The 19,112-nt window shown below is 43.2% G+C and overlaps 1 protein-coding gene across 5 annotated transcripts in view; it reads left to right on the plus strand.

The window, feature by feature from the left end:
• The window catches only part of RELL1 (RELT like 1), a 106,763-nt gene that overhangs the window by 42,300 nt on the left and 45,351 nt on the right, over window positions 1–19,112 (plus strand). Inside the window, exon 1 of one of the 5 annotated variants that reach the window (XM_006209739.4) lies at window positions 3,853–4,073. The exons of 2 other annotated variants lie outside the window; for them this stretch is intronic. In XM_006209739.4, the coding sequence (XP_006209801.2) occupies window positions 3,986–4,073 (88 nt within the window). In that variant the 5' untranslated portion in view covers window positions 3,853–3,985. Of the gene's footprint in view, window positions 1–3,852; window positions 4,074–18,718; window positions 18,785–19,112 lie in introns of those variants that run through there. 2 more of the 5 variants (XM_072945300.1, XM_072945306.1) reach the window with 2 other exon arrangements.

Below are 19,112 nucleotides of genomic sequence, written 5' to 3' on the forward strand. Positions count from 1 at the left end.
TCACGGTCCAGCCTGCATGTACTAACTCTGTCACTGCACATGCGCTCACACCCTTCTCCACCTCTCCACTAATCCCTGCGCTTCTTTCAACTTAGCCTACATTGCACCTGCTCCATGAAGCCTTGCTCAGAGAGTCCAGTTGCAGTCCTTTTGGTTTTGGACTTCCTGGAGCCCAGTGGTTCTCAACCAGGAGTGATTTTACCCCCAGTGCACATTCGGTAATACTGGAAAATGTTTTTGGTTGTCTCAAATGAGGGAAGAGAGACTGCTACTGGCATTTAGTTGGTAGAGGTCATCCTATAGAGCACAAAACAGTCCCCAGCAAAGAATTATCCAGTCCACTAATGTCGATAATGTTGAGAAACCCTACGTTGAAAGCCTGATGTTGGCACCATGCGCCCTATCATCTTATCACTTAGTATGGTGTAGAGTCTTAGGGCTGAATGGGAAAGTTTAGAAATCATCCTGTCGCCTTCCTGCATTGTATGGGGAAGAAGACTGACCTGGGAGAAGCTGCTGAAAGTCAACGCGTGAGTCATTGGCACGGCTTTATCCCAGACCCCTGGGCCTTGACCATTTCCATTTCATCATGCAGTTGTTTCCTTTCTCCCAGGTACCTCTGAAAAGCTTCTGTAAGCAAGGTTAGGATCTATTGTTACATATGTAACGACTCTCATCCCCAACCTCCTACCCTCAGCCCAGTACCAGGAAGACAGTGCATGCTTGCTGTCAGATCAAAATAGACTTAGATTTTATAAAATATCATTTGATATCCCCTGCAAATGTATTTTTCAAAGAACTGTAGGCTTCTCTCCTGGATATAACCTCTCGAACGGAAAGATGACTACATCTAAATCACAGAAAGAAGAAATTCTACAGAGACCTTCTGTGGAAGTATTTGCAACTTAATTAGAGTAAATACCAGCCAACTGAACCTCACGCATTTAAATGACGGTGATGAAAATTAGCACCTTAGCAGCACAGAGGAAAACAGGAAAGGTTTCTACCAAGGGAAATGATTAACTGAATTCTTATAGAGAAACTAGAAACAAAGCAAAACACAATTGATGAAAATTGTATGATTTTGTATATGTGATTCCTGGGAACTCACATTTATAGCACATTCCTATAAATAACTAATTTTCCTTGAAAAAATGCATGTAAGCAGGTGTTGACACAGAATTCAAAGAAGCCAGGGTAAGAAAAAAAAATGACAGATTAAAACTTTATAATGGAAAAGGAGAGCTAAATGGCTAGTATTCTGCATTTCAGAGGCAGAAGCATATAGACAGAAGTTCAAGGGTAGGCCTGGAGTGAGCTGACCCTGGATTTGAGTCTTGGCAGCACCCAGAACAGCTGTGTGACTTGGGTGAGTGCCTTAATCCCTCAAATTCTAGTCTCCTCAGCTGTGAAGTGAGTATCAGTGACAATACTTCCCAAGATATACAACTGAGGATTTGATGAAGGAACACAGGGAAAGTGCTTGCCCCAGGGCTGGGCTAAATTTAGGAGATAAAGGATTGCTAATGTTACAACTATTTCTACCTATGATCCTTTAACTTTATTTCTGAAAAAATGGGAAGATCATTTAGTCTTGTGATCTTAAATTTTAATTCCCTCAGAAGAAATATGACATCCTTTTCCTCATGTGAATGAGAACCTCGATCACATTTAAAATAAAACAATAAGCAATGGCTTTTAGATATGCCTATGTGGGGCTTTTTTAATCTTGTAAGCAAATCTGTAGGGTTAAGTATCTGGAAAATAATTTAAACTTGATTTTCTTTCCTTCCTTCCTTCTTTCCTTTGTCCCTCCCTCCATTGATAAGATGTGCATGTATATGAGATTGTGTGACAGTGAAATATCTGTAGAGAGTGTGTCAAGCAGCTAAGTGTTATGGAAAAGTCTGAGAAGGGAAATTTTAGAGCCTTGGTTTCCAACCCTGGCTCATACTAGCAATGAGATACCAGGCAAGTCACTTAACTATCTCTCATCTGTAAAATAAGGGGCGTGTTAGATAATTACTAAGGTTTCCTCTGGCTTTAATTACTGGATTGCATTTTTATTTCTGGAGAGCCATAAGCAGACATCCAATTTGAATAGGTTGTTTAAAATGGTCCTGTCTTTTTAATAGTAAGTTCAATTTGTAGGAAAAAATGAAACATCATTCATTTTAAAAATGATATTTTACATTTTGAATAGGTATCTTTGTCCAAGAATTTTGGTACATTCCAAGTTCCATAGCTGGCTTTACAGGTGTGTGACCTGTACACGGGGCCCCATGCTTAGATAGCTTCCATGTCAGGTCATCACCACCTTGACATTCCTAATTTTTGAACAAAAGGCCTTGCATTTTTATTTTACATAGATCTCTGCAAATTATGTAGCTGGTTCTGACTACAACTTATAATTTATAGTTTAATTTCTGGGCTCAGGACTTTCCCCTTTTTTGAGTTCAAGACCCACATGGACCTCTTTCCCCTGTAGCCATTCTCTTTTTATGTTGGCATAAAACTGCCTTACCTGCCAGACTGCAGGATGTGGGGACACCTGTGCACAGGGCACACAGTGCCAGCCTTTGGGTTCAAAGGGCAAAGGCTCAAACCTGCAGCCCTAGCCATCTGTAGTGGTCTGAGCTTCTGTCATTGGGAATTCCCACCTCAGTGCAAACGTTTGTGAGAGTCTAGTAGACTGTGCAGAGGACTCAAAGATTAAAGAGTCCTCCTTTGAGAATCTGAGGCTGACAGGCCAAGGAAGAGCCTGCTTCTGTGAAAAACTCCAGTGCCCACTCCCTACCCTTGCTGGTGTTCTTAGGCCTTTGTTCAAGGCCTGACCACCTTGTTTCAGAAGGAGCCTCTAAAGGGCATTAAAGAGGGAACTCCTCTGCGTCCAACCAGTGCCTGTGATGATGATTCAACTTTAAAAACCACTTGTGACCTCTAACTTAGTGAGTGCTGTCATTGAACCAGGAGCAGAAGGCGCAGCAGTGAGCAAACACAATGAAGGCAAGCTAATTTCAATTTATCACGGTGGCCTGGCCATTGTGGGTTTACTCCCTGGCTTGTGAACTAAGGATACTGTTGAGGACAAGAAGATAATAAGGGACTGGGCACTTGAAGGATTACTTCGTGGAAGTATTTGCTAGGAGAAATGTGAACACACGATTTAAAAAAAAAATTGTTCCTGGATGTACGCAGAGGTGTGTTTTCCCCAGTAGGAACAGCTTAAATGGAAGTGGAGATAGGAAGATATTAAAATAATTTGCCTTTTTGCCTTTTCTCATTTTCAAACACTGAAACCTGATATCCCGGCTGCGCCCCTCCCTGGACCAGTCACCGAGGGGCATGCCAGCATGAATAGACATGCCAACAGAGAAAAAAGATCGTGCCCATTCCAATACTGGCTATGTCTGCCCATCCAGAACCTCCTGCCCGGCTCTTTTTCTCTTCCCACGTCCGCCTGGTCCCAGCGCCCGGGAGGACGAGCACCAGCGACCCTGTCTGGACCCCGGGCTCCCGCGCTTATCTGGGTGGCTGCGGTGCAGCGGGTCTAGGGAAAGCACCGCGAGCCGCCAGCAGGAGCCTGGCCGAGGAGGGCGGGGCTAGAGCTGGCGGGCGGGGCCAGGACTGGCGGGCGGGGCCCAGGGGCGGGGCCATAGACTAACCCTGGCGACTGGAGCGGCGGACGGACTTGGAAAGGAAGCGGGTGATGAAGGGAGAGGCTGGACCAGGCTGAGATGGGCGGGCCCGGGGGCGGGGTCACTGAATAGGCCTCCTTCCAGGGCAGGCGGGGCCCGGGACTTGGCTCGGAGAGGCTGGGCTGGGCCGAGCCGAGGTGGGTGGGGTCTGAGGGGAGGGCCCACGGCCCGGCTGGGTGCGCAGCGCTCGGAGGCTGAGCTCTTCTAATCCGCCCGCCTGCGGGCTCCAGAGCTGCACACCCTACTGGAATCCGGAGCGCAGCGCCCCGGGGCGAAGGGACGCGGCGATGGCTCCGCGAGGACTCCCGGGGTCCGCTGTCCTAGCTGCTGCTGTCTTCGTGGGTGGTGCCGTGAGTTCGCCTCTGGTGGCCCCGGGTGAGTGCCCCGTCGCGGCCAGGGCGCGCGGGAGGAGTGGAGGGATCCGGACGGCAGCGCTGCTGCGCCCCGAGCTGCCCTTGTCCTGGCACAGCCGCGGGATCCTGGCACTGAACATCTGGCTGTCAGTGGGTGGCTCGGCCGGGCGCGGCGCGTGGCGATGGCTCCCGTCCCTCCCTTCCCGCCTGCCCCGCTCCCGCCTTCCCTCCTCTAGCCCGCTCCTCAGAGGACCTGTTACCTCCTGCCCCCACCTCTGAGCTGTGTGGCGTGTAGGGACCGGGCCTGCTCTTGCCTTCCTCGGGAGCGCTTCCGCCAGGGCCCAGCGCCTCGGAGCCCCGCGGACCCCTTTCCTGCCCTTGTCCTCAAGGGCCCCGCGAGCGGAAGATCGTGACACAGGGGACCGGGTGTACTGTCGCCGCCTCCCTCCCCCTCCTTTTTTTTTTTCTTTTAATATCTTAAAGCCTTGAGGGTTTCCAGTTTACTTCCGAGTTTTCATTTATTTTAGTGGTTGATGGATTCTTGTAACAGGTTGGGGATTTCAGATTTCTCCTCACACATTCTGGATAAATCAGGCTTGGAAAAAGGGAAGGTGCGTTTGTAAACTTACCCGTTTTTTTTTTTTCTTTGAGTTGATTCCTGTCGCCACAAAAGGAACCTTCTGTGGTTAGAGCAGGAAGCCACCAGCAGAGATGATAAAATGCTGTCCCCAGTGATGAACTTGGAGCAGGAGTTTTTAATTGAAATCTAAGAGGAGGTATAACTTTCACTGAAGTCCTTTCTCACACTCTTGTTTTGATGACTGTAGACACCGGGATTCCTTACCACTGGTCCCCCTCTTAATTGCCATCTTACAGCAGTAGTTAAAAAAAAAGTAAACGTACACCTTCTTGGCCAATTGGGGTTACTAGATCCTGGAATCTTACATCAGCAAGCTCTTCCAAGCTTGAGCAGCTCCTCTTCAGGTCCAAATAATAAGCAAGTAACTGGAAGCTTTCCAACCATGACTATTCCTCTATGAAAACACACATACTGCTCTTCACTCCTGGGAAGAAGCCACTAGATCACAGCTTTTAAACTGACTTACCACTTTGGGCTTCACTTTTTCGCAGAAACCAGAATATGTTAGGAAGGGAACAGGATGGCCAACTTGTCTCCTGAGTCTTTGTTAGCAGACGCGTATCTCCTTCAGTCATCCACCTCAAGGAAATGGCCGCTAGTGACATGTATTATTGGATGGGGGATTTTGGTTTTCACCCTGTGTCTCATTGCTGAGACAGGTAGATGCATAATCAGGTTCAAATTAGACCCGAGGTTGTAGACAGTACTTAGAGGGCTAGAGTCAGTTGCTCCAGAATTTGAAGAGCTTAACCTGGGAGGAAAATTGCTAAAAATTCAGCTCATGATGCATGTAATCAGTCATCAGCAGGAGAAATCCACCCTAAGAGTCAGTTTGTGTTTCGATGGATCTTTGAACCAACATTCAGCTTTCAGGACTGGAATGTGATGAAGAACGTGCTCATCTTAATTGCACAGTAACCTTTTTGATGAAAGTTACACTTAAGAAGAATGAGGTATCCAAAAAGGAAAGGATACAGGGTGCAAATGTGTCAGTGTGACTTGAGACCCATTTCTTAAGAAGATACCCTGAACAGCCAACATCTGGTTCCCATGAAATCTAAAACAGTGTTAATGTTTGTAGGGACTGTTTTAGAGAAGTAGGGAGAAAGGTGGGAAATAATGTTGAATGCCTGCTATGTGTTAAACTTTGAATTTGGCGCTTCATATTCATTTTTACACTTATTTCTCATAATTCTATGAAGTTCTTATTTCCAGTGAGGCACCTGGGGCCCAGAGAGGTTAAGCAATGGGCCCAGCATCACATAGCTAGTATATCAATTAGCATTCAGTACGAGAAGCAAAACCCCTAGGAGGGGTGTGTGTGTGTGTGCAAGTGTGTGTTCATGTATCTTTATCTTTGATAACCTAGTTTGCTTGATTCCAAAGTTCATTCTCTTTCCCCTGTACTGCACTGCTCCCCAGAGAGGAAATAGAACAGAAATCAACTGCAGCCGTCTTGTTGAGATTCTAAGATAGGAAGTTTAGGACACCATACAGCTGTAAGCATGTGGTTATCAGAAGTTGGGAAGCAGAGAAAAGAAGGTCAGTTAACATCACAGTAGGTAGTGGCAATGTCTCTTTCACTTCCTGCCTACTCGAAGAATCTCATTAAGTTTCTGTCTTAGTAGCAGCCTTTGAAACTATATACCGCAGGCACCAGAACGGATGATTTTCCACGTCTTGGCTTATTTATGTATAAGTTCTCTGGTTACTTAGGGCTTAGTTTTTCTGCAGACAGTGGGCATGGCCTTTGAGTTAAGGAGTGGGTGGAAAATGACCAGGGGCTGGTGAAATGACAAGTGCTCTCTCCTGGGGTTCTGTGGGCTTCCATCCAGCCTCCTGACTCCTCATTTAGATGCTAATGATAAGCTTTATTAAATTCTGGGTTCTCCTTTGGCCAGGTAGCTGCCCAGCTCCTAAGTCTACAGGATGCGTAGTCAGTGGACAGAATGTTGTGAGAAAGCACCCCTTGGAGATTGGGCTTCCATGCCCAAATTTCATTTAAAGAGGAAATGAAAAATTTGAGAGCTGCCTGTCATTCCCCATCTTCCCTGCCCAACCCTCAAATAAATTAAACAAACTATTTGGGAGTTTCAGTAGTTAAATCTGAATGAGAGAGACCAAAGCCCCAGGTGATAGAAATGAAAAAATTTTGTTGTTACTTTTTAAAGAATTGTTTGCCTCTGATTTTTGAAGTTTAATTACCTATTGGGACAAAAGAGAAGTTATTTAAAACTGACAAAAATGATTTAAATTGTCATTGGTTAAAACTAATATGTTGAGTGGTTTCTAAGAATTGCAGGGCAGTCACTTCGGTAACTGTAAAGATTTGCTAGGCTGCTGAAAGCAGGTAGAATAGTGAGTCTGGAGTGGCTACCTGGAATCTGCAGTTAGTACACTGTAGGCGTTGTATTCTTTTTGGAGGAAAGAATGCAGCATTTATTACACTTGTTCTGTAGCAGGCTCTGGTCTAAGTACTCAGATCATTTAACTCTTACAATATTGTGTCAGCTATATGATTTTATCCCTCCATTTATAGATGAGGAAATTGAGTCCTGAGACATTAACTTGAAAAAGTCACATACGTGTGTAAGTTAAATTTTGATTTTGACTCAGATCTATTCATTTCTAAAGCCCATTATTATTACTAAATCATTCAGTTTTTCTTTAGAGTGAGGAATTTCTTTTTATTCTAAGATATTTATCGAGCCATTAATAGGGTAATGGCATGATACAGTGGGGAGAGCACCAAGTGCCAAGTTAGAATCCTGGACTTGAAGTGTCCCTGCCGCTTTCCAGAGTGTCGCCCTCTCTTCCTCTATTTTCTTACCTATAAAATGGGTATGTGCCACCGCCTGTCTTTATCTGCCTTACTGGCTCGTAGTCAGGATAAAATGAGCGGTTGCTTCTGAAAGGTGTTGGCAAACAGCAAGGTGGTATATGTCTTTTATCCTGTGTAACTTTTTTCTTGCATTTCTTACCCAAAATGTGCATTGGACTAGACTTATATGTCAAGCAAACTATCTATTAAATGTGGACTACAAATGTGTTCATTCTGGAGGTGGTAATGGTTTTGCAATCATAGAGTCACTGTAAATATATAAAAGTCCAGAGTGACACCTCAGATTCTTAAGTTTGCTGCCACTGACTGGGAGTTAAGTAACTACACCTTTTTTTTCTTATTTCTCCTTAGCTAAAATACAGTGTTCTTGGTGTTTCTGGAAAATTCCCCAAAAGATTTAAAGTTTAGAGGGAAGGGGAGAGAATCACCTTTCATCTCATTACTCAGAGGTACTTGCCACTGTCAGCCTATTTCACTCTGGTGAAATACACTCTGTGTCTGTATTTTTCACTTTGATAGGATCACAGTGCAAGCGTACCCTTGTATCGTGCATTTCTAACCTCGTGTTATACTTAAAGGTGTCTTCATTTCCCAATACACTCAAAAAAACCACTGCATAAAATTCCAGTATATGGAGTCTCTGTATTTTACTTCACTGTCCTCCATTTTAGATTTCAGTTTTTGTTAATTATTTGTAATCAAAATTTAAAACTCCTTGTTTCAGTGAACATCTATGCCTAAAGCTTTGTCTCGATATTGATGAATTCCATAGAAATTGGGTTCCTGAAAAGGCAGTTTTGGGGTCAAAGTTATTCATGTTTTGAGGCCAGTGATGACACCAGTCTTAGGTCTGACCATTGTCTCAGTTTACATTCTCACAGCAAGTCCAAGGACTCACTTCTCACGCCTTTGGCATTTTCTCTGAAAAACATATGTGCTAATTTGTAAGGCAAAAATGGGCACCGTGATTGTATGTCTTTGATCACTTGTATGTAGACTGTTTTCTTCTACTGTTTGAGCCATGTGCATGCATTTGTAATCGTTTATGGACAATTCTGAAATTTGAAAAGCTCTGAAAACCAGAACAGTTTTTTTGAGGCTTTTTGCATACTCCATTGGTGGGTAAAACTTAGCCCGAACCAAGGTGGGAGTCTGCAGTGTATATTTATCTCACTTAGTTTGAATACTGCTAAGTTTTGGCTGCAGTAATATTAATGAGTTTGATTTCTGAGTGTCACATAATGTGTGCTAAATGCATTGTGTTACCTTTCTAGAATTACAAAGTCTGAATTTTGAGGCACATCTGACCTCCAAGTTTTCAGATAAGGGATTATGGACCTGCATTTCCTCTTCCATTACTCATCTGTTGGTTTGTGGGCAGGCGAATGTAAACCTGCTCAAAGTAGTAGGTATCCAGGGGAGAGAGAGAACTCGTCAAATGAGTGGCCCTTAGTATTTTCGTGTGGGATCTGATTAAATAGATACCTGGGCAAATCTGAGGATTCCTGTATTCTATGTGGCTTTAGGGATGGGTACCTATTATAATGGAAACTACTTTCCTCTGCCAGTTATTGACACAGCTTTCTTTGTAAGGGAGAGAAGAAATAGAATCCACCCAAGGGACTTTTTGGGGCGGGAGGGCTGGTAGAAGGTGGTGGGTACCTGAGCCAGACTGAGTTCCTGCGCCCAGTTATCTCACTTTGAGGATCCTTGTGCCAGACTTATTGAACTCAGGGGATTTTCTGTCCCTCCCTTTGCAGTACCCCAAGGTTCTTGCCTTCTTGTCTGCTCATCCTAGTATCCCAGATAGTGGCCAGCTCTCCCAACTCTCTCCCCACATTTTGTTTGCACACTCCTGTGTATGACTGTATTCCAACCACTAATAAAGTGCTAATATTGTTCAGAGGGTAAAAAAGTCTTTGGACCACTTTCCTCCTCTGGGTTATGGAGAAAATATGGCAGAGTTGCCTGATTGGAATTTTTGTGACAATTACATGAGATACAAACATGAGAGTGGTAATAACCTGTAATGGAAAAGAATATGTATGACTGAATCACTATGCTGTACACCAGAAACAAACACAACATTTTAAATCAACTATACTTCAATTAAAAAAAAAAAGCTTGGCAGCATAACCTAAAACAAATAAATAAATAAAAAGTAAATTTCACATACACACAAAAAAACCACGAGAGTGCATGGTGCAATGTTTTGTGCATAGTAAATACTAAACAAATATATTATTCTTACTTTGTCCTTAACCAGGTACTAACCTGTCACAGCTATCAGATGGGACAAAGTTCCTACCTGCTCCAGAGTTTTCCTTTCAGGTCCTGGGCCATTGCCTGAGGTGTTCCCTGTCTCATCTTGCCCTGACCCCTGAGGCCGGTGTGTCCTGTGTGTAATGGGCGGGGAGGTTGAGGAAGCAGCTTTGAGCAGTGCCAAGGCCCCAGGGAAGGAGGAATAGGGACCAGGGGGCCTGGCAGGGAGTTCTCCTGGGATGCAGGGAATTTGTGGAGCTGTGAGCCATTAGCTACCAAAATTAGGCAAAGGAGACGAAGGAAAACGGGAGGAAGCCATTACCTTTGTAAGGGTAGGCTGTGACAGTTTCTTTAGCACAATTTGGAAAGATTGACCAATTGGGTTTTCTCTAGCCAGTGGATCTGTAGGTACAGTCCCAAGGTTTTGACAGTTTTCCCCTAGAATTGATGTAACTATCCACTTGCCATCCTTTTTGATTATCCAGGGTCACCAACACTCATCTTCTCATTGTTCACTGGTGACTGTTGTGTTGAAGTAGAATGTAAGAAATATATACTATATATAATAGCAATATATATAATATATGATGTATAACATATAATAATGTATGTTTAATAAGAAATATATTTAGTCTTTGTCCTCAATTCCTGGCACAAATCTCCTCAAACCCTTGGAGTTTCCTAAATGAAAGGCGTTGTCTTTTTTCCTAAGGAGCCCCTTTTGAGCGTATGCTAATGAGTTGACTTAGGGTGGTGCCCCCAGATAGCCTCAGGGTGGGGCTGGTCACCTGAAGGAGGGTGGGAGAAGAGGGCTGAAACTTCCAGCCTCGCCCACCTGCCCACCTCTGGGAAGGGGAAGAGGCAGGGGGAGGGCTGCAGATTAAGCACTTTAAAGGCTTGAGCAAGGAGACTTGCTGAATTTCCTGGTGGGTGAACCGGTGGAGATGTGTGGAGAGCAGGACGCCCAGAGCGCATGGAAGCAGCACCCTTTCCCCATACCTTGCCCAATGCTTCTCTCCCATCTGGCTGTTAACCCTTTCCTAATAAACTGGTAATCTTGTAAGTAAAATGTTTCCCTGAGCTCTGTGAGCCACTTTAGCAAATTAATTGAACTCAGGGAGGGAGTCCTTGGAGCCTCCAATCTGTAGGCAGTTGGCCATAAGTGCAGGTGACAACCTGGACTTGTGATTGGCATCCTTGTGAGACTGAGCCCTTAAGCGGTGGGATCTGACGATACTTCCAGGAAGTGTCAGAATTGTTAATGCCTCAGTGGTGCCAGGAAAGCACATACTGGGACCAGGAGGTACAGTCCTGTAGCGTCAGCCCTGACGCTCTCTTCAAAGCTTCTTTAACAGATGAGGATGCCAAGCTGGCCCAGCCAGGGCTTAAGGGGGCTCTTTACTCTCTCTAGGACTCTTCCCTCTGGGTTCAAGTTGTCTCTCCGCTGACTTAGGCCAACCAACTTCTGAGAGTAATTGTACTGTTCTTAGTCATAGAGTCAGAGGGGACTCAGTGGTCGTCTTATAATTAAGTAAGCCTGCCTTTTGCAGATGGCGATGCTGAGCCCTGAGAGGTCTGGTAGCCTGCGGGGACCAGGAACGGCCACAGTGGAGAAGTAGAACGTTAGGTTTGGTGAGGGAGGGCCCGCATGTGTGTCTTGGTCACTGACCAAGGCTCAGGTCCGAGCACAGGACAGGCAGATGCTTAAACATTTGAATGAATGAAGAAAGCTGGAGCTGGAACCCAGTGGTTCTGACTCAGCTAGAGAGTCTTCTTCATAATAAAGCAAAGACTTAGGCTTTCCGGAATCATCTACAGACCTTAGCTGTCAGTCCCCTCTCTCACTCCCCTCCTGAATTCGGAAGAGGCTACTTTGTCTGCCCACCTCCATGAGCCATATTGCTCCAGATGCCTGAGGTGGAGAATCTGGTCACGGAGAAAAAAAGAATGGCAATAAAAAGTAAGCAAAAGTACTGCCTTAACAGGTGAATATGGTGCGTCGTTGGTGTATTTGAAAAGTGTTTGTGAAAAGTTTCAGTGCAAAGGTTTTCGAAACACAAATCCATTCATGAGCCCTTTCCAAATGCAAACTAAATTCAGTTGTGTTTTTGCAACCAGTACTCCAAATGCAGCTGTTAGTTTTATATCTATATCATATTAATACTTTATACCTTTCCTTTATAGCTTTGTTTCTCAGGTTAATTCTTTAATTTATTCATTCGGCAAGTATTAGCCAAGTGCCTTAACTATGTGCAAGGCACTAGGATGATGTGAAGCGAACACAATAGACACAGTCCGTACCTTTATGGAGCCAGCGCTGGTTATCAGGGGTGATTAAACAAGCAATCATGATAAAGTGTCATTAGTACCTTGATAAGGAAAGTATGGCACAGGGCCAGAGGACCTAAGCTGGGGCTGGGAGTGGGATGAGCGTACAGGTTGAGCAAGGCTTTCTGGAGGAAATGAAGTTTGAACTTACAGTTATAAAAATGTCAGCATTAGTCAGGTGGAGGACAGGTGGTTGTGGAAGAGAGGAGGTGACAGCAAGCAGATCTGCAGCCGTGGTCCCCACACTTGCACGTGAGTCAGAATTCACTAGAAGGCTGGGCACAGCACAGGTAGATTACCTCCCCCTCCCCCCACCCCAGGATCTAGGTCTGGGAAGGGACTGGAGAATTTGCATTTCTAACTCATTCCTGGTAGATGCTGCCTAAATATCTTAACCTGGAAATCCCTCCCCTCTTTGTGGGCTATTCATCCTGTTTTCCGCCCATCCTTCAAGCTGAGATCAAGGATAACACTTCCAGGAAACCTTTCCTAGTTATTCTCACTGATTTTATCTCCTGTGAATATTCGCGAGTCCATGGATACATGTTGCATCTATTTAACACAGAATTTTTCTTAACTAGACACAGAGCATGCAAGGCATGCTCAAATATTTGATTGCTTGATCCAGTTTTATTTCTTGCAACCACTCTGAGGAGCAGGTTGCTGTATTCTCCGTTTTGTAGCCATAAGGAAACAGACGTACAGAGAGATAACCAAGACAAAGAGAAGTGAAATGTCTTGCTCAAGTCACAAGATGAGAAGCCAAATCTAGAAGTATGTTCACTGTTCTCAAATGGTCTTTGTTATTATGTGAAACTGCATGTGCTCCACATACAGCACAACTGGTAAAAGGAAGTTTTAAAATTTATTATTATTTTTTTTTTTACTTTTTCATTGTAGATTCATCTACCTAAAGAGAAAGCCAAGACAGCTTATTAATTAAATGTAGATTTTGTTTTTAGTGGAAAATGAGCGATTATCCAAGGAATTCTTCAGGAATTGCCTATTTACTTTTAGAGTAAATATTTGAAGGGACTAATTCATTTACATGTCATTAAATTTAAGAAATGAATTCTACAAAATTTTGATGCGAGGGAGTTACTTAAAATAATCAATTTCAGTTTCCTGAATAGACACAATTATGCCAGTACCCTTCTTAACTGGCCAGATGAGTTCAGCTGAGTGGTGGAAAATGTATAAAGAACCTGTACATAAAACGTCACGTGATAGGTAGGGTTAAAAACAAACAACAAATTCTTTTCAGTATCAGTAACATGCCAAGCCTTCCTCCCCCGTGCATATACAAACATAATGCGGTTCTCTGAGATTCCTGTGACGGGTGGAAGTTTGAAGAATTCACCAGGCTTTCTGTCTCACAATATAACTTGGGAACACTAATTTTCAAATATTGTAACAGTTCTTCATAGCTGGAAGCTCCAACACAATCATGTGAATTATTCACGTTATAAAAAACGGCTGCCCGGAATTTCCTGGCATTGGCGAAGTGGCAGATGGCTAATGAGTAGCCATTCCTTCGTCTTCCTTTGCATGTTTGTGCTATATGCGTGCATGGCCTGAATGCTTCTGCTGCTTCCTCAATTCTTTCCAGCCTCCTCCTTCTCCTCTGTAAAAGCACAACACAAAACAACCACCGAAGGAAAAAAAGAGGTGTCGGATATTGCTTAAAACTAGATGATGGGGTATAGCTCAGTGGTAGAGTGCGTGCTTAACATGCAGGACGGAGGTCCTGGGGTCAATCCCTAGTATCGCCACTTAAACAACAAACAAACAAACAAACAAACACACCTAATTACTCCCCCCTCCTTAAAAAAACAAAAACAAACAAAAAATTAAAAGAAAAAGGTTTAAAGCTAGGTTTTCAAAATAAAACTCATTTCATGTGCAGAATTGCCAAGTCAGCATTTTAACAGTCTTTTCAGGTGAAACATGCGGATATTCCCTACAAACAGCATGCAATTCATTTAAAAATGAGGGCCTTGGGGGAGGGTATAGCTCAGTGGTAGAGTGAGTGCTTAGCATGGAGGAGGTCCTATGTTCAATAGCCAGTACCTCCATTAAGGAAAAAGAAATTAGGAGTTTGGGATTAACAGATACACACTACTATATATAAATATATAAAATAGATCAACAACAAACTATATTGGATATCTTGTAATAACCTATAATGGAAAAGAATCTGAAAAAGAGTATGTATGTGTATAACTGAATCACTGCTGCATAGTTGAAACAACATTGTAAATTAACTACACTTCAATAAAAAATTAAAAATGAGGGCCTTATTTGAGATACTGTTAGGTGTTGTGTTGGTATGTAAAATGAACAACAAACTTGGTTTCTGTTCTCGGCTGACTTGTGAGTGAGAAGGGGGAGGAGAGAAGTAGTGAACACAGAATAAGGGAAAATGTGCTGGGTATCATCAGAGGACTACAGACAAAGTGCCCTATGTGGGATTCCAGAGGAAAGACTTTCCTCCTGATGGGAGGGTTGGAGAAGACTTCATAGCCTAAACCCAGGCACTTTAAGTGGACCTTAAAGGGAGTGTGGCCATGGCAGCCCAGCAAAAGGGGTGCAGAGGGGTGGGAATTGGGTAGGAAGTCAGTGCAGACCCGGTGTGAAAATCGCATCAGATAAAACTGCAGAGTGGAGGTGGAGGCTAGGCGCAGGGGTTGTGGGGGATCCGAGACAAAGCCCTTGGTTGATTGTGTAGGCAGGGAGCGGGGGAGTGAGTTGGAGGGACAGAGAGTGAACATACCTGTTCTTTATACATCTCAGAATAGTTTGGAGGATCCAATGAATAATACAGCCCTTTGTAAATAATACAGATCTGGTCTGTGTCGTGTATAGGTGTAATATGCTGGGAAACAGGTTTTCAGTTTGCTGGGAATTAGAATCATGAAGTGCCGTGTGTAGTCTTCGTGGTGTGAAGACCAAAAGGAGTTCATTAATGGGAAAAGTTCAATAATTGTGTATGTCTTAAGTGAGAGTAAATCCTCTGAAATTGTACATACCATTTTGACTCCAGAATTCTCCATCACTTAACATGTGTTTTAAGGCTGTTGTGCATTTCTAGTTTTTGCCCCGTTTTTGGTCAGGTTCTCATGGTTTTCTCCTCTGGGTCCAGGTCAGGAGGGCAGTGTTGGCCATCAGTGTTTAGGGCAGTGCCTTGAAATAAAACATACAAATCAGCACTGGGGTGATTTATAAGACCCTGCTTGGCTAAGGGCTCGTCTCTGCATCACTTCTGGCAAGTCCGTTTTCTTAGTCCTTTGATTTCTTATAACGTGCCTAAGTAGATTTGGGGAAGGAAAAATAACCCAGTTGAAAGTAGTTTAGTATGCGTTAGGTGCCCACATATCAGGAACTAGTAGTTACTCGGACAGTGGGGTTGGTGTGTCTTAGTGTCTGAGTGGGAGTGGGGTCAGCAAGGGGGTGGTCTTCAAGGAGGGAAGGAGAATTCTTCTGCTAGAATCATATAATACAACAGTTGGTCTTTTCCTGGCTGTTCAGTGCTGCATCTTGATATTTAAATGAGTACAGACTCCTGACTTCGGGTCAATGTGCTGTAACAGAGACCATATATATTTGGTCTCTGTCCCGTGTTCTTGGTACAAAACTCCTAAAACCCTTGAAATTTCCTGAGTGATAAGAGTGTCTTTTGTTATTCATAATTAGCCCTTTTGACCCTACCTGACCAGCTAATGGGTGACTCTTGGTGGACCCCTAGGGAGCTTCAGGTTGAAGATGTTGCCCAAGGAACCACCTGCAGGATTATAGAGGGTTGGAATCTTCAGCTCCATCCCCTGATCTCAGGAAAGTGTGAGGGTCTGGCGATCAAGTTAATCACCAATGGCCGGTGACTTAATCAGTCATTATGTAATAAAATTTCTTGAAACTTTGATAAAAACTCTGAAACAAGGAAGCTAAAGGAGCTTCAGGATTGGTGAACCCATGGATATCGCTGGGAGGGTGGTGTGTCAGGAAACAGCATGGAAGCTCTGTGCCACCTCCTACTCTTTGCCCTACACTTCTCTTTCATCCTGCTGTTCCTGAGTTGTATCCTTCATAATAACACTGTAAGCGTAAGCATAGCACTTTCCTGCGTTCTCTGAGTCATCACAGCAAATTGTGGCATCTGAGGGAGATCCAGGAAGCCCCGAATTGGTAGTCGGCTAGCCTGATTAAATGGTTAGATGTCCTTTGCAGCTGGTGTCTGAAGTGGGGGTAGTTGGTGTCAGAATTGAACTGAATTGAATTGCAGGACTCCCAGTTGGTGATGGAGAATTGAAACAATCAAGCCTTCCCTACTGGGAAAAATCAATTCATAGTATTAAAACATTGTGGTTGTAACAATCTCTTCGGAAGTATGGTGTTTTACTATTTAGATAAAGACTGAAATAGCTTTAAAAAAAGCATAGTGAGAAAGAAAAAAAATATCAAGCCAGTGCCTTATTGTTTATGTATTTACATTGTGTTTTACAGTGTAATAAAGTAGACATTACACCACTCTGTGGTTTCTGTCGACCCGTCTCTCCTAAGGTGTAGATCAAAGATTTCATAGCATTTTCTCTGCCCTCCGTCAGTAAAAGCATCTAGTCTATAAATATTATGGATTACAGTTAGAGATAGCCTCCTTACCAAGGGGTTTCCAGTAACTTTGTTTTATCTCTACAGCATGAATATTACTATTAGGATAAACCATACGAAATTACCAGTATTCTACTATTTTTGACCTACCATGACAACAGTTTCATATGGTTCGATCTAATAGAAATAAAGTTTCCTTACTGACTTTCTATCTGCACTAAACAAACAAAACAACTATAGTGACTGCCATTAAGACATTTTAGAAAATGCTAAAAGTAGAAAAAGAAAAAAAAAAACAACTCCCAAGTTCCACCAACAAAAAATATAAAATACTAAAAAGGAAATAAAAATAACTTATGATCTTACTACTCAGAAATAACTAGTGTAGACATTTTGGTATTTTTTCCTTCAATGAAACTGAGATCATGTTAGCTCAAAATTTTGCTTTGTGTTTATTTCTTCATTTCACATTTTTATTAACAATTGAGATTGTTTTGGACGAAGGGATATGGCAGATCTGATCCCTTCATATAAATTGTTTCTATTGTTTTAAAAGTCAAAGGGAAGTTTAGGATTTCCGAGAAAATAATCAGCAATTCCAACATTGTTAAATGCAGATCAGGTGGCTTTTTGATTTTGCTTCTTATGAATGGTATCAGGATTTTTTTTTTTTTGAAATTAGTACTTAGTGCCAGAAAAACCTGATAAATTGGCATGGAGAGAATATTACTTAAATGCACCTCTTCCCAATAATTGACTTACTAGGGAAAACCATTCTCTCATTCTAGGCTTATTATTGAATTAGATGAGTAATGATTACCCATAGATTTTTCTACTCAAGACTCTGACTCAGCATAGAGATGAGCTATGGATAATCCCATTTGGTGGAAATTTACTGAATATCAAAACTGTTATCTCACAGGCAATAGAGCATAGAGAATGGGGCTCTGGAGCCAGACTGCTTGGATTAAAGTCTCACCACTGCTACTTGCTAGCTGTGTGACCTGGTGTAAGTTACTTGACCTCTTTGTGCTGTAGTTTTCATATCTGTCAAATGGGGTTGCAAACAATAATACCTACCTTACAGGGTTACTGTAAGGGTTAAACAAGTTCATACTTATAAGGTGCTTGGAATAGTAATTACACAAACTATGCATCAGTACGTGACTATCATTAATAGTATTTTTCTATGTGTCTAACCCTTGCTACTGGGGTTCAGGGTTCTGAGTTTCACCCTATTGACTTTCATGTTCATTTCTTCCCCTTAAAATCAGGTTCTCTACGTCTGGGGTTTTCCTAATTACTTCTGTTTAAACTTCCCTTTGTTTGCCTTTTCCAAAGTGGTCTTTATTTTCTCTCCTAGTCCCTTTGTCCTTTGCTCTCTGACAGCCCTAGGGGAGACTTCCTGGCAGAGCACTTCACAACTTCACCCCACATATGTACCCATATACTCATCTCTGCTTCCCAATTCCCGTTTTCCCAGAAGGCAGGCCACATGCCTGTCTAGCAGGAACACTGCCTGACTTAACCTGTGACTAATTGGAAAACCCTGTGTTTAGGGCTTTTGTAGTTTTCTGTTTAATTGTTATCCACTTCCTGTTCCTGGAGGGAAGAGAAACCGGGCTGATGTCAGGGTTGTAGGAGCCGCAGACCGGCCGCCCCCTCGTGCTCTCATGCCACCTGGGGAGCGCTGTGCTGGCAGCTGCCACTCACCTCCAGGCCTCGTGTATTTCTCTGTCCCCTGCATTTAACACTGCTCCTCCAGTCAGGCTCATGTTGTTCATTGCCTTTTCCTGTCTTTTGGCTTTGTATCCCCAGCTGAGCTGGGTGCTTTGTGAGGATAGCTGTGTTCACATTTACTACCACTGATAATAGTCATCACCACAATACGGGCTGACATTTACTGAGCACTTACTCTGTGCTAGGACCCCGGCTAAACCCCTAAACTCGTCTCATTTCCTGCTCAGAAACAATTCTATGATGATCTGCATTTTCTAGATGAAGAAACTGAGGCATTGGGAACTGGATAGACTTGCCTGGGATGGACAGCCTGGAAGTAAGTTGCATGAACACAGAGCAGCCAAGAAAAAGCTGGCTTCTGCTTTTGCCTCCTTTATTTCTAGGGAGCAGCTCTGGTTGAGAGCTTGGGCCCTGCTTGCAACGGACCTCAGTTCAAATTCTGGCCACTCCCCAGACGAGTGACCTTGACTTCAATACTTTTTTCTTTAAATTATTTAAGTGTAGTTGTTTTACAATGTTAGTTTCAGGTGTACAGCAAAGTGATTCAGTTATACGTATACATACATATATATTTTTTCTAATATTTTGTTCTTTAATGTCTTCATTTCTAAGATGGGTTTCATTTTTGTAACACCTACCTAAGA

The sequence above is a fragment of the Vicugna pacos genome, chromosome 2 (genome assembly GCF_048564905.1).
Source record: "Vicugna pacos chromosome 2, VicPac4, whole genome shotgun sequence".
NCBI classification, from domain to species: Eukaryota; Metazoa; Chordata; class Mammalia; order Artiodactyla; family Camelidae; genus Vicugna; species Vicugna pacos.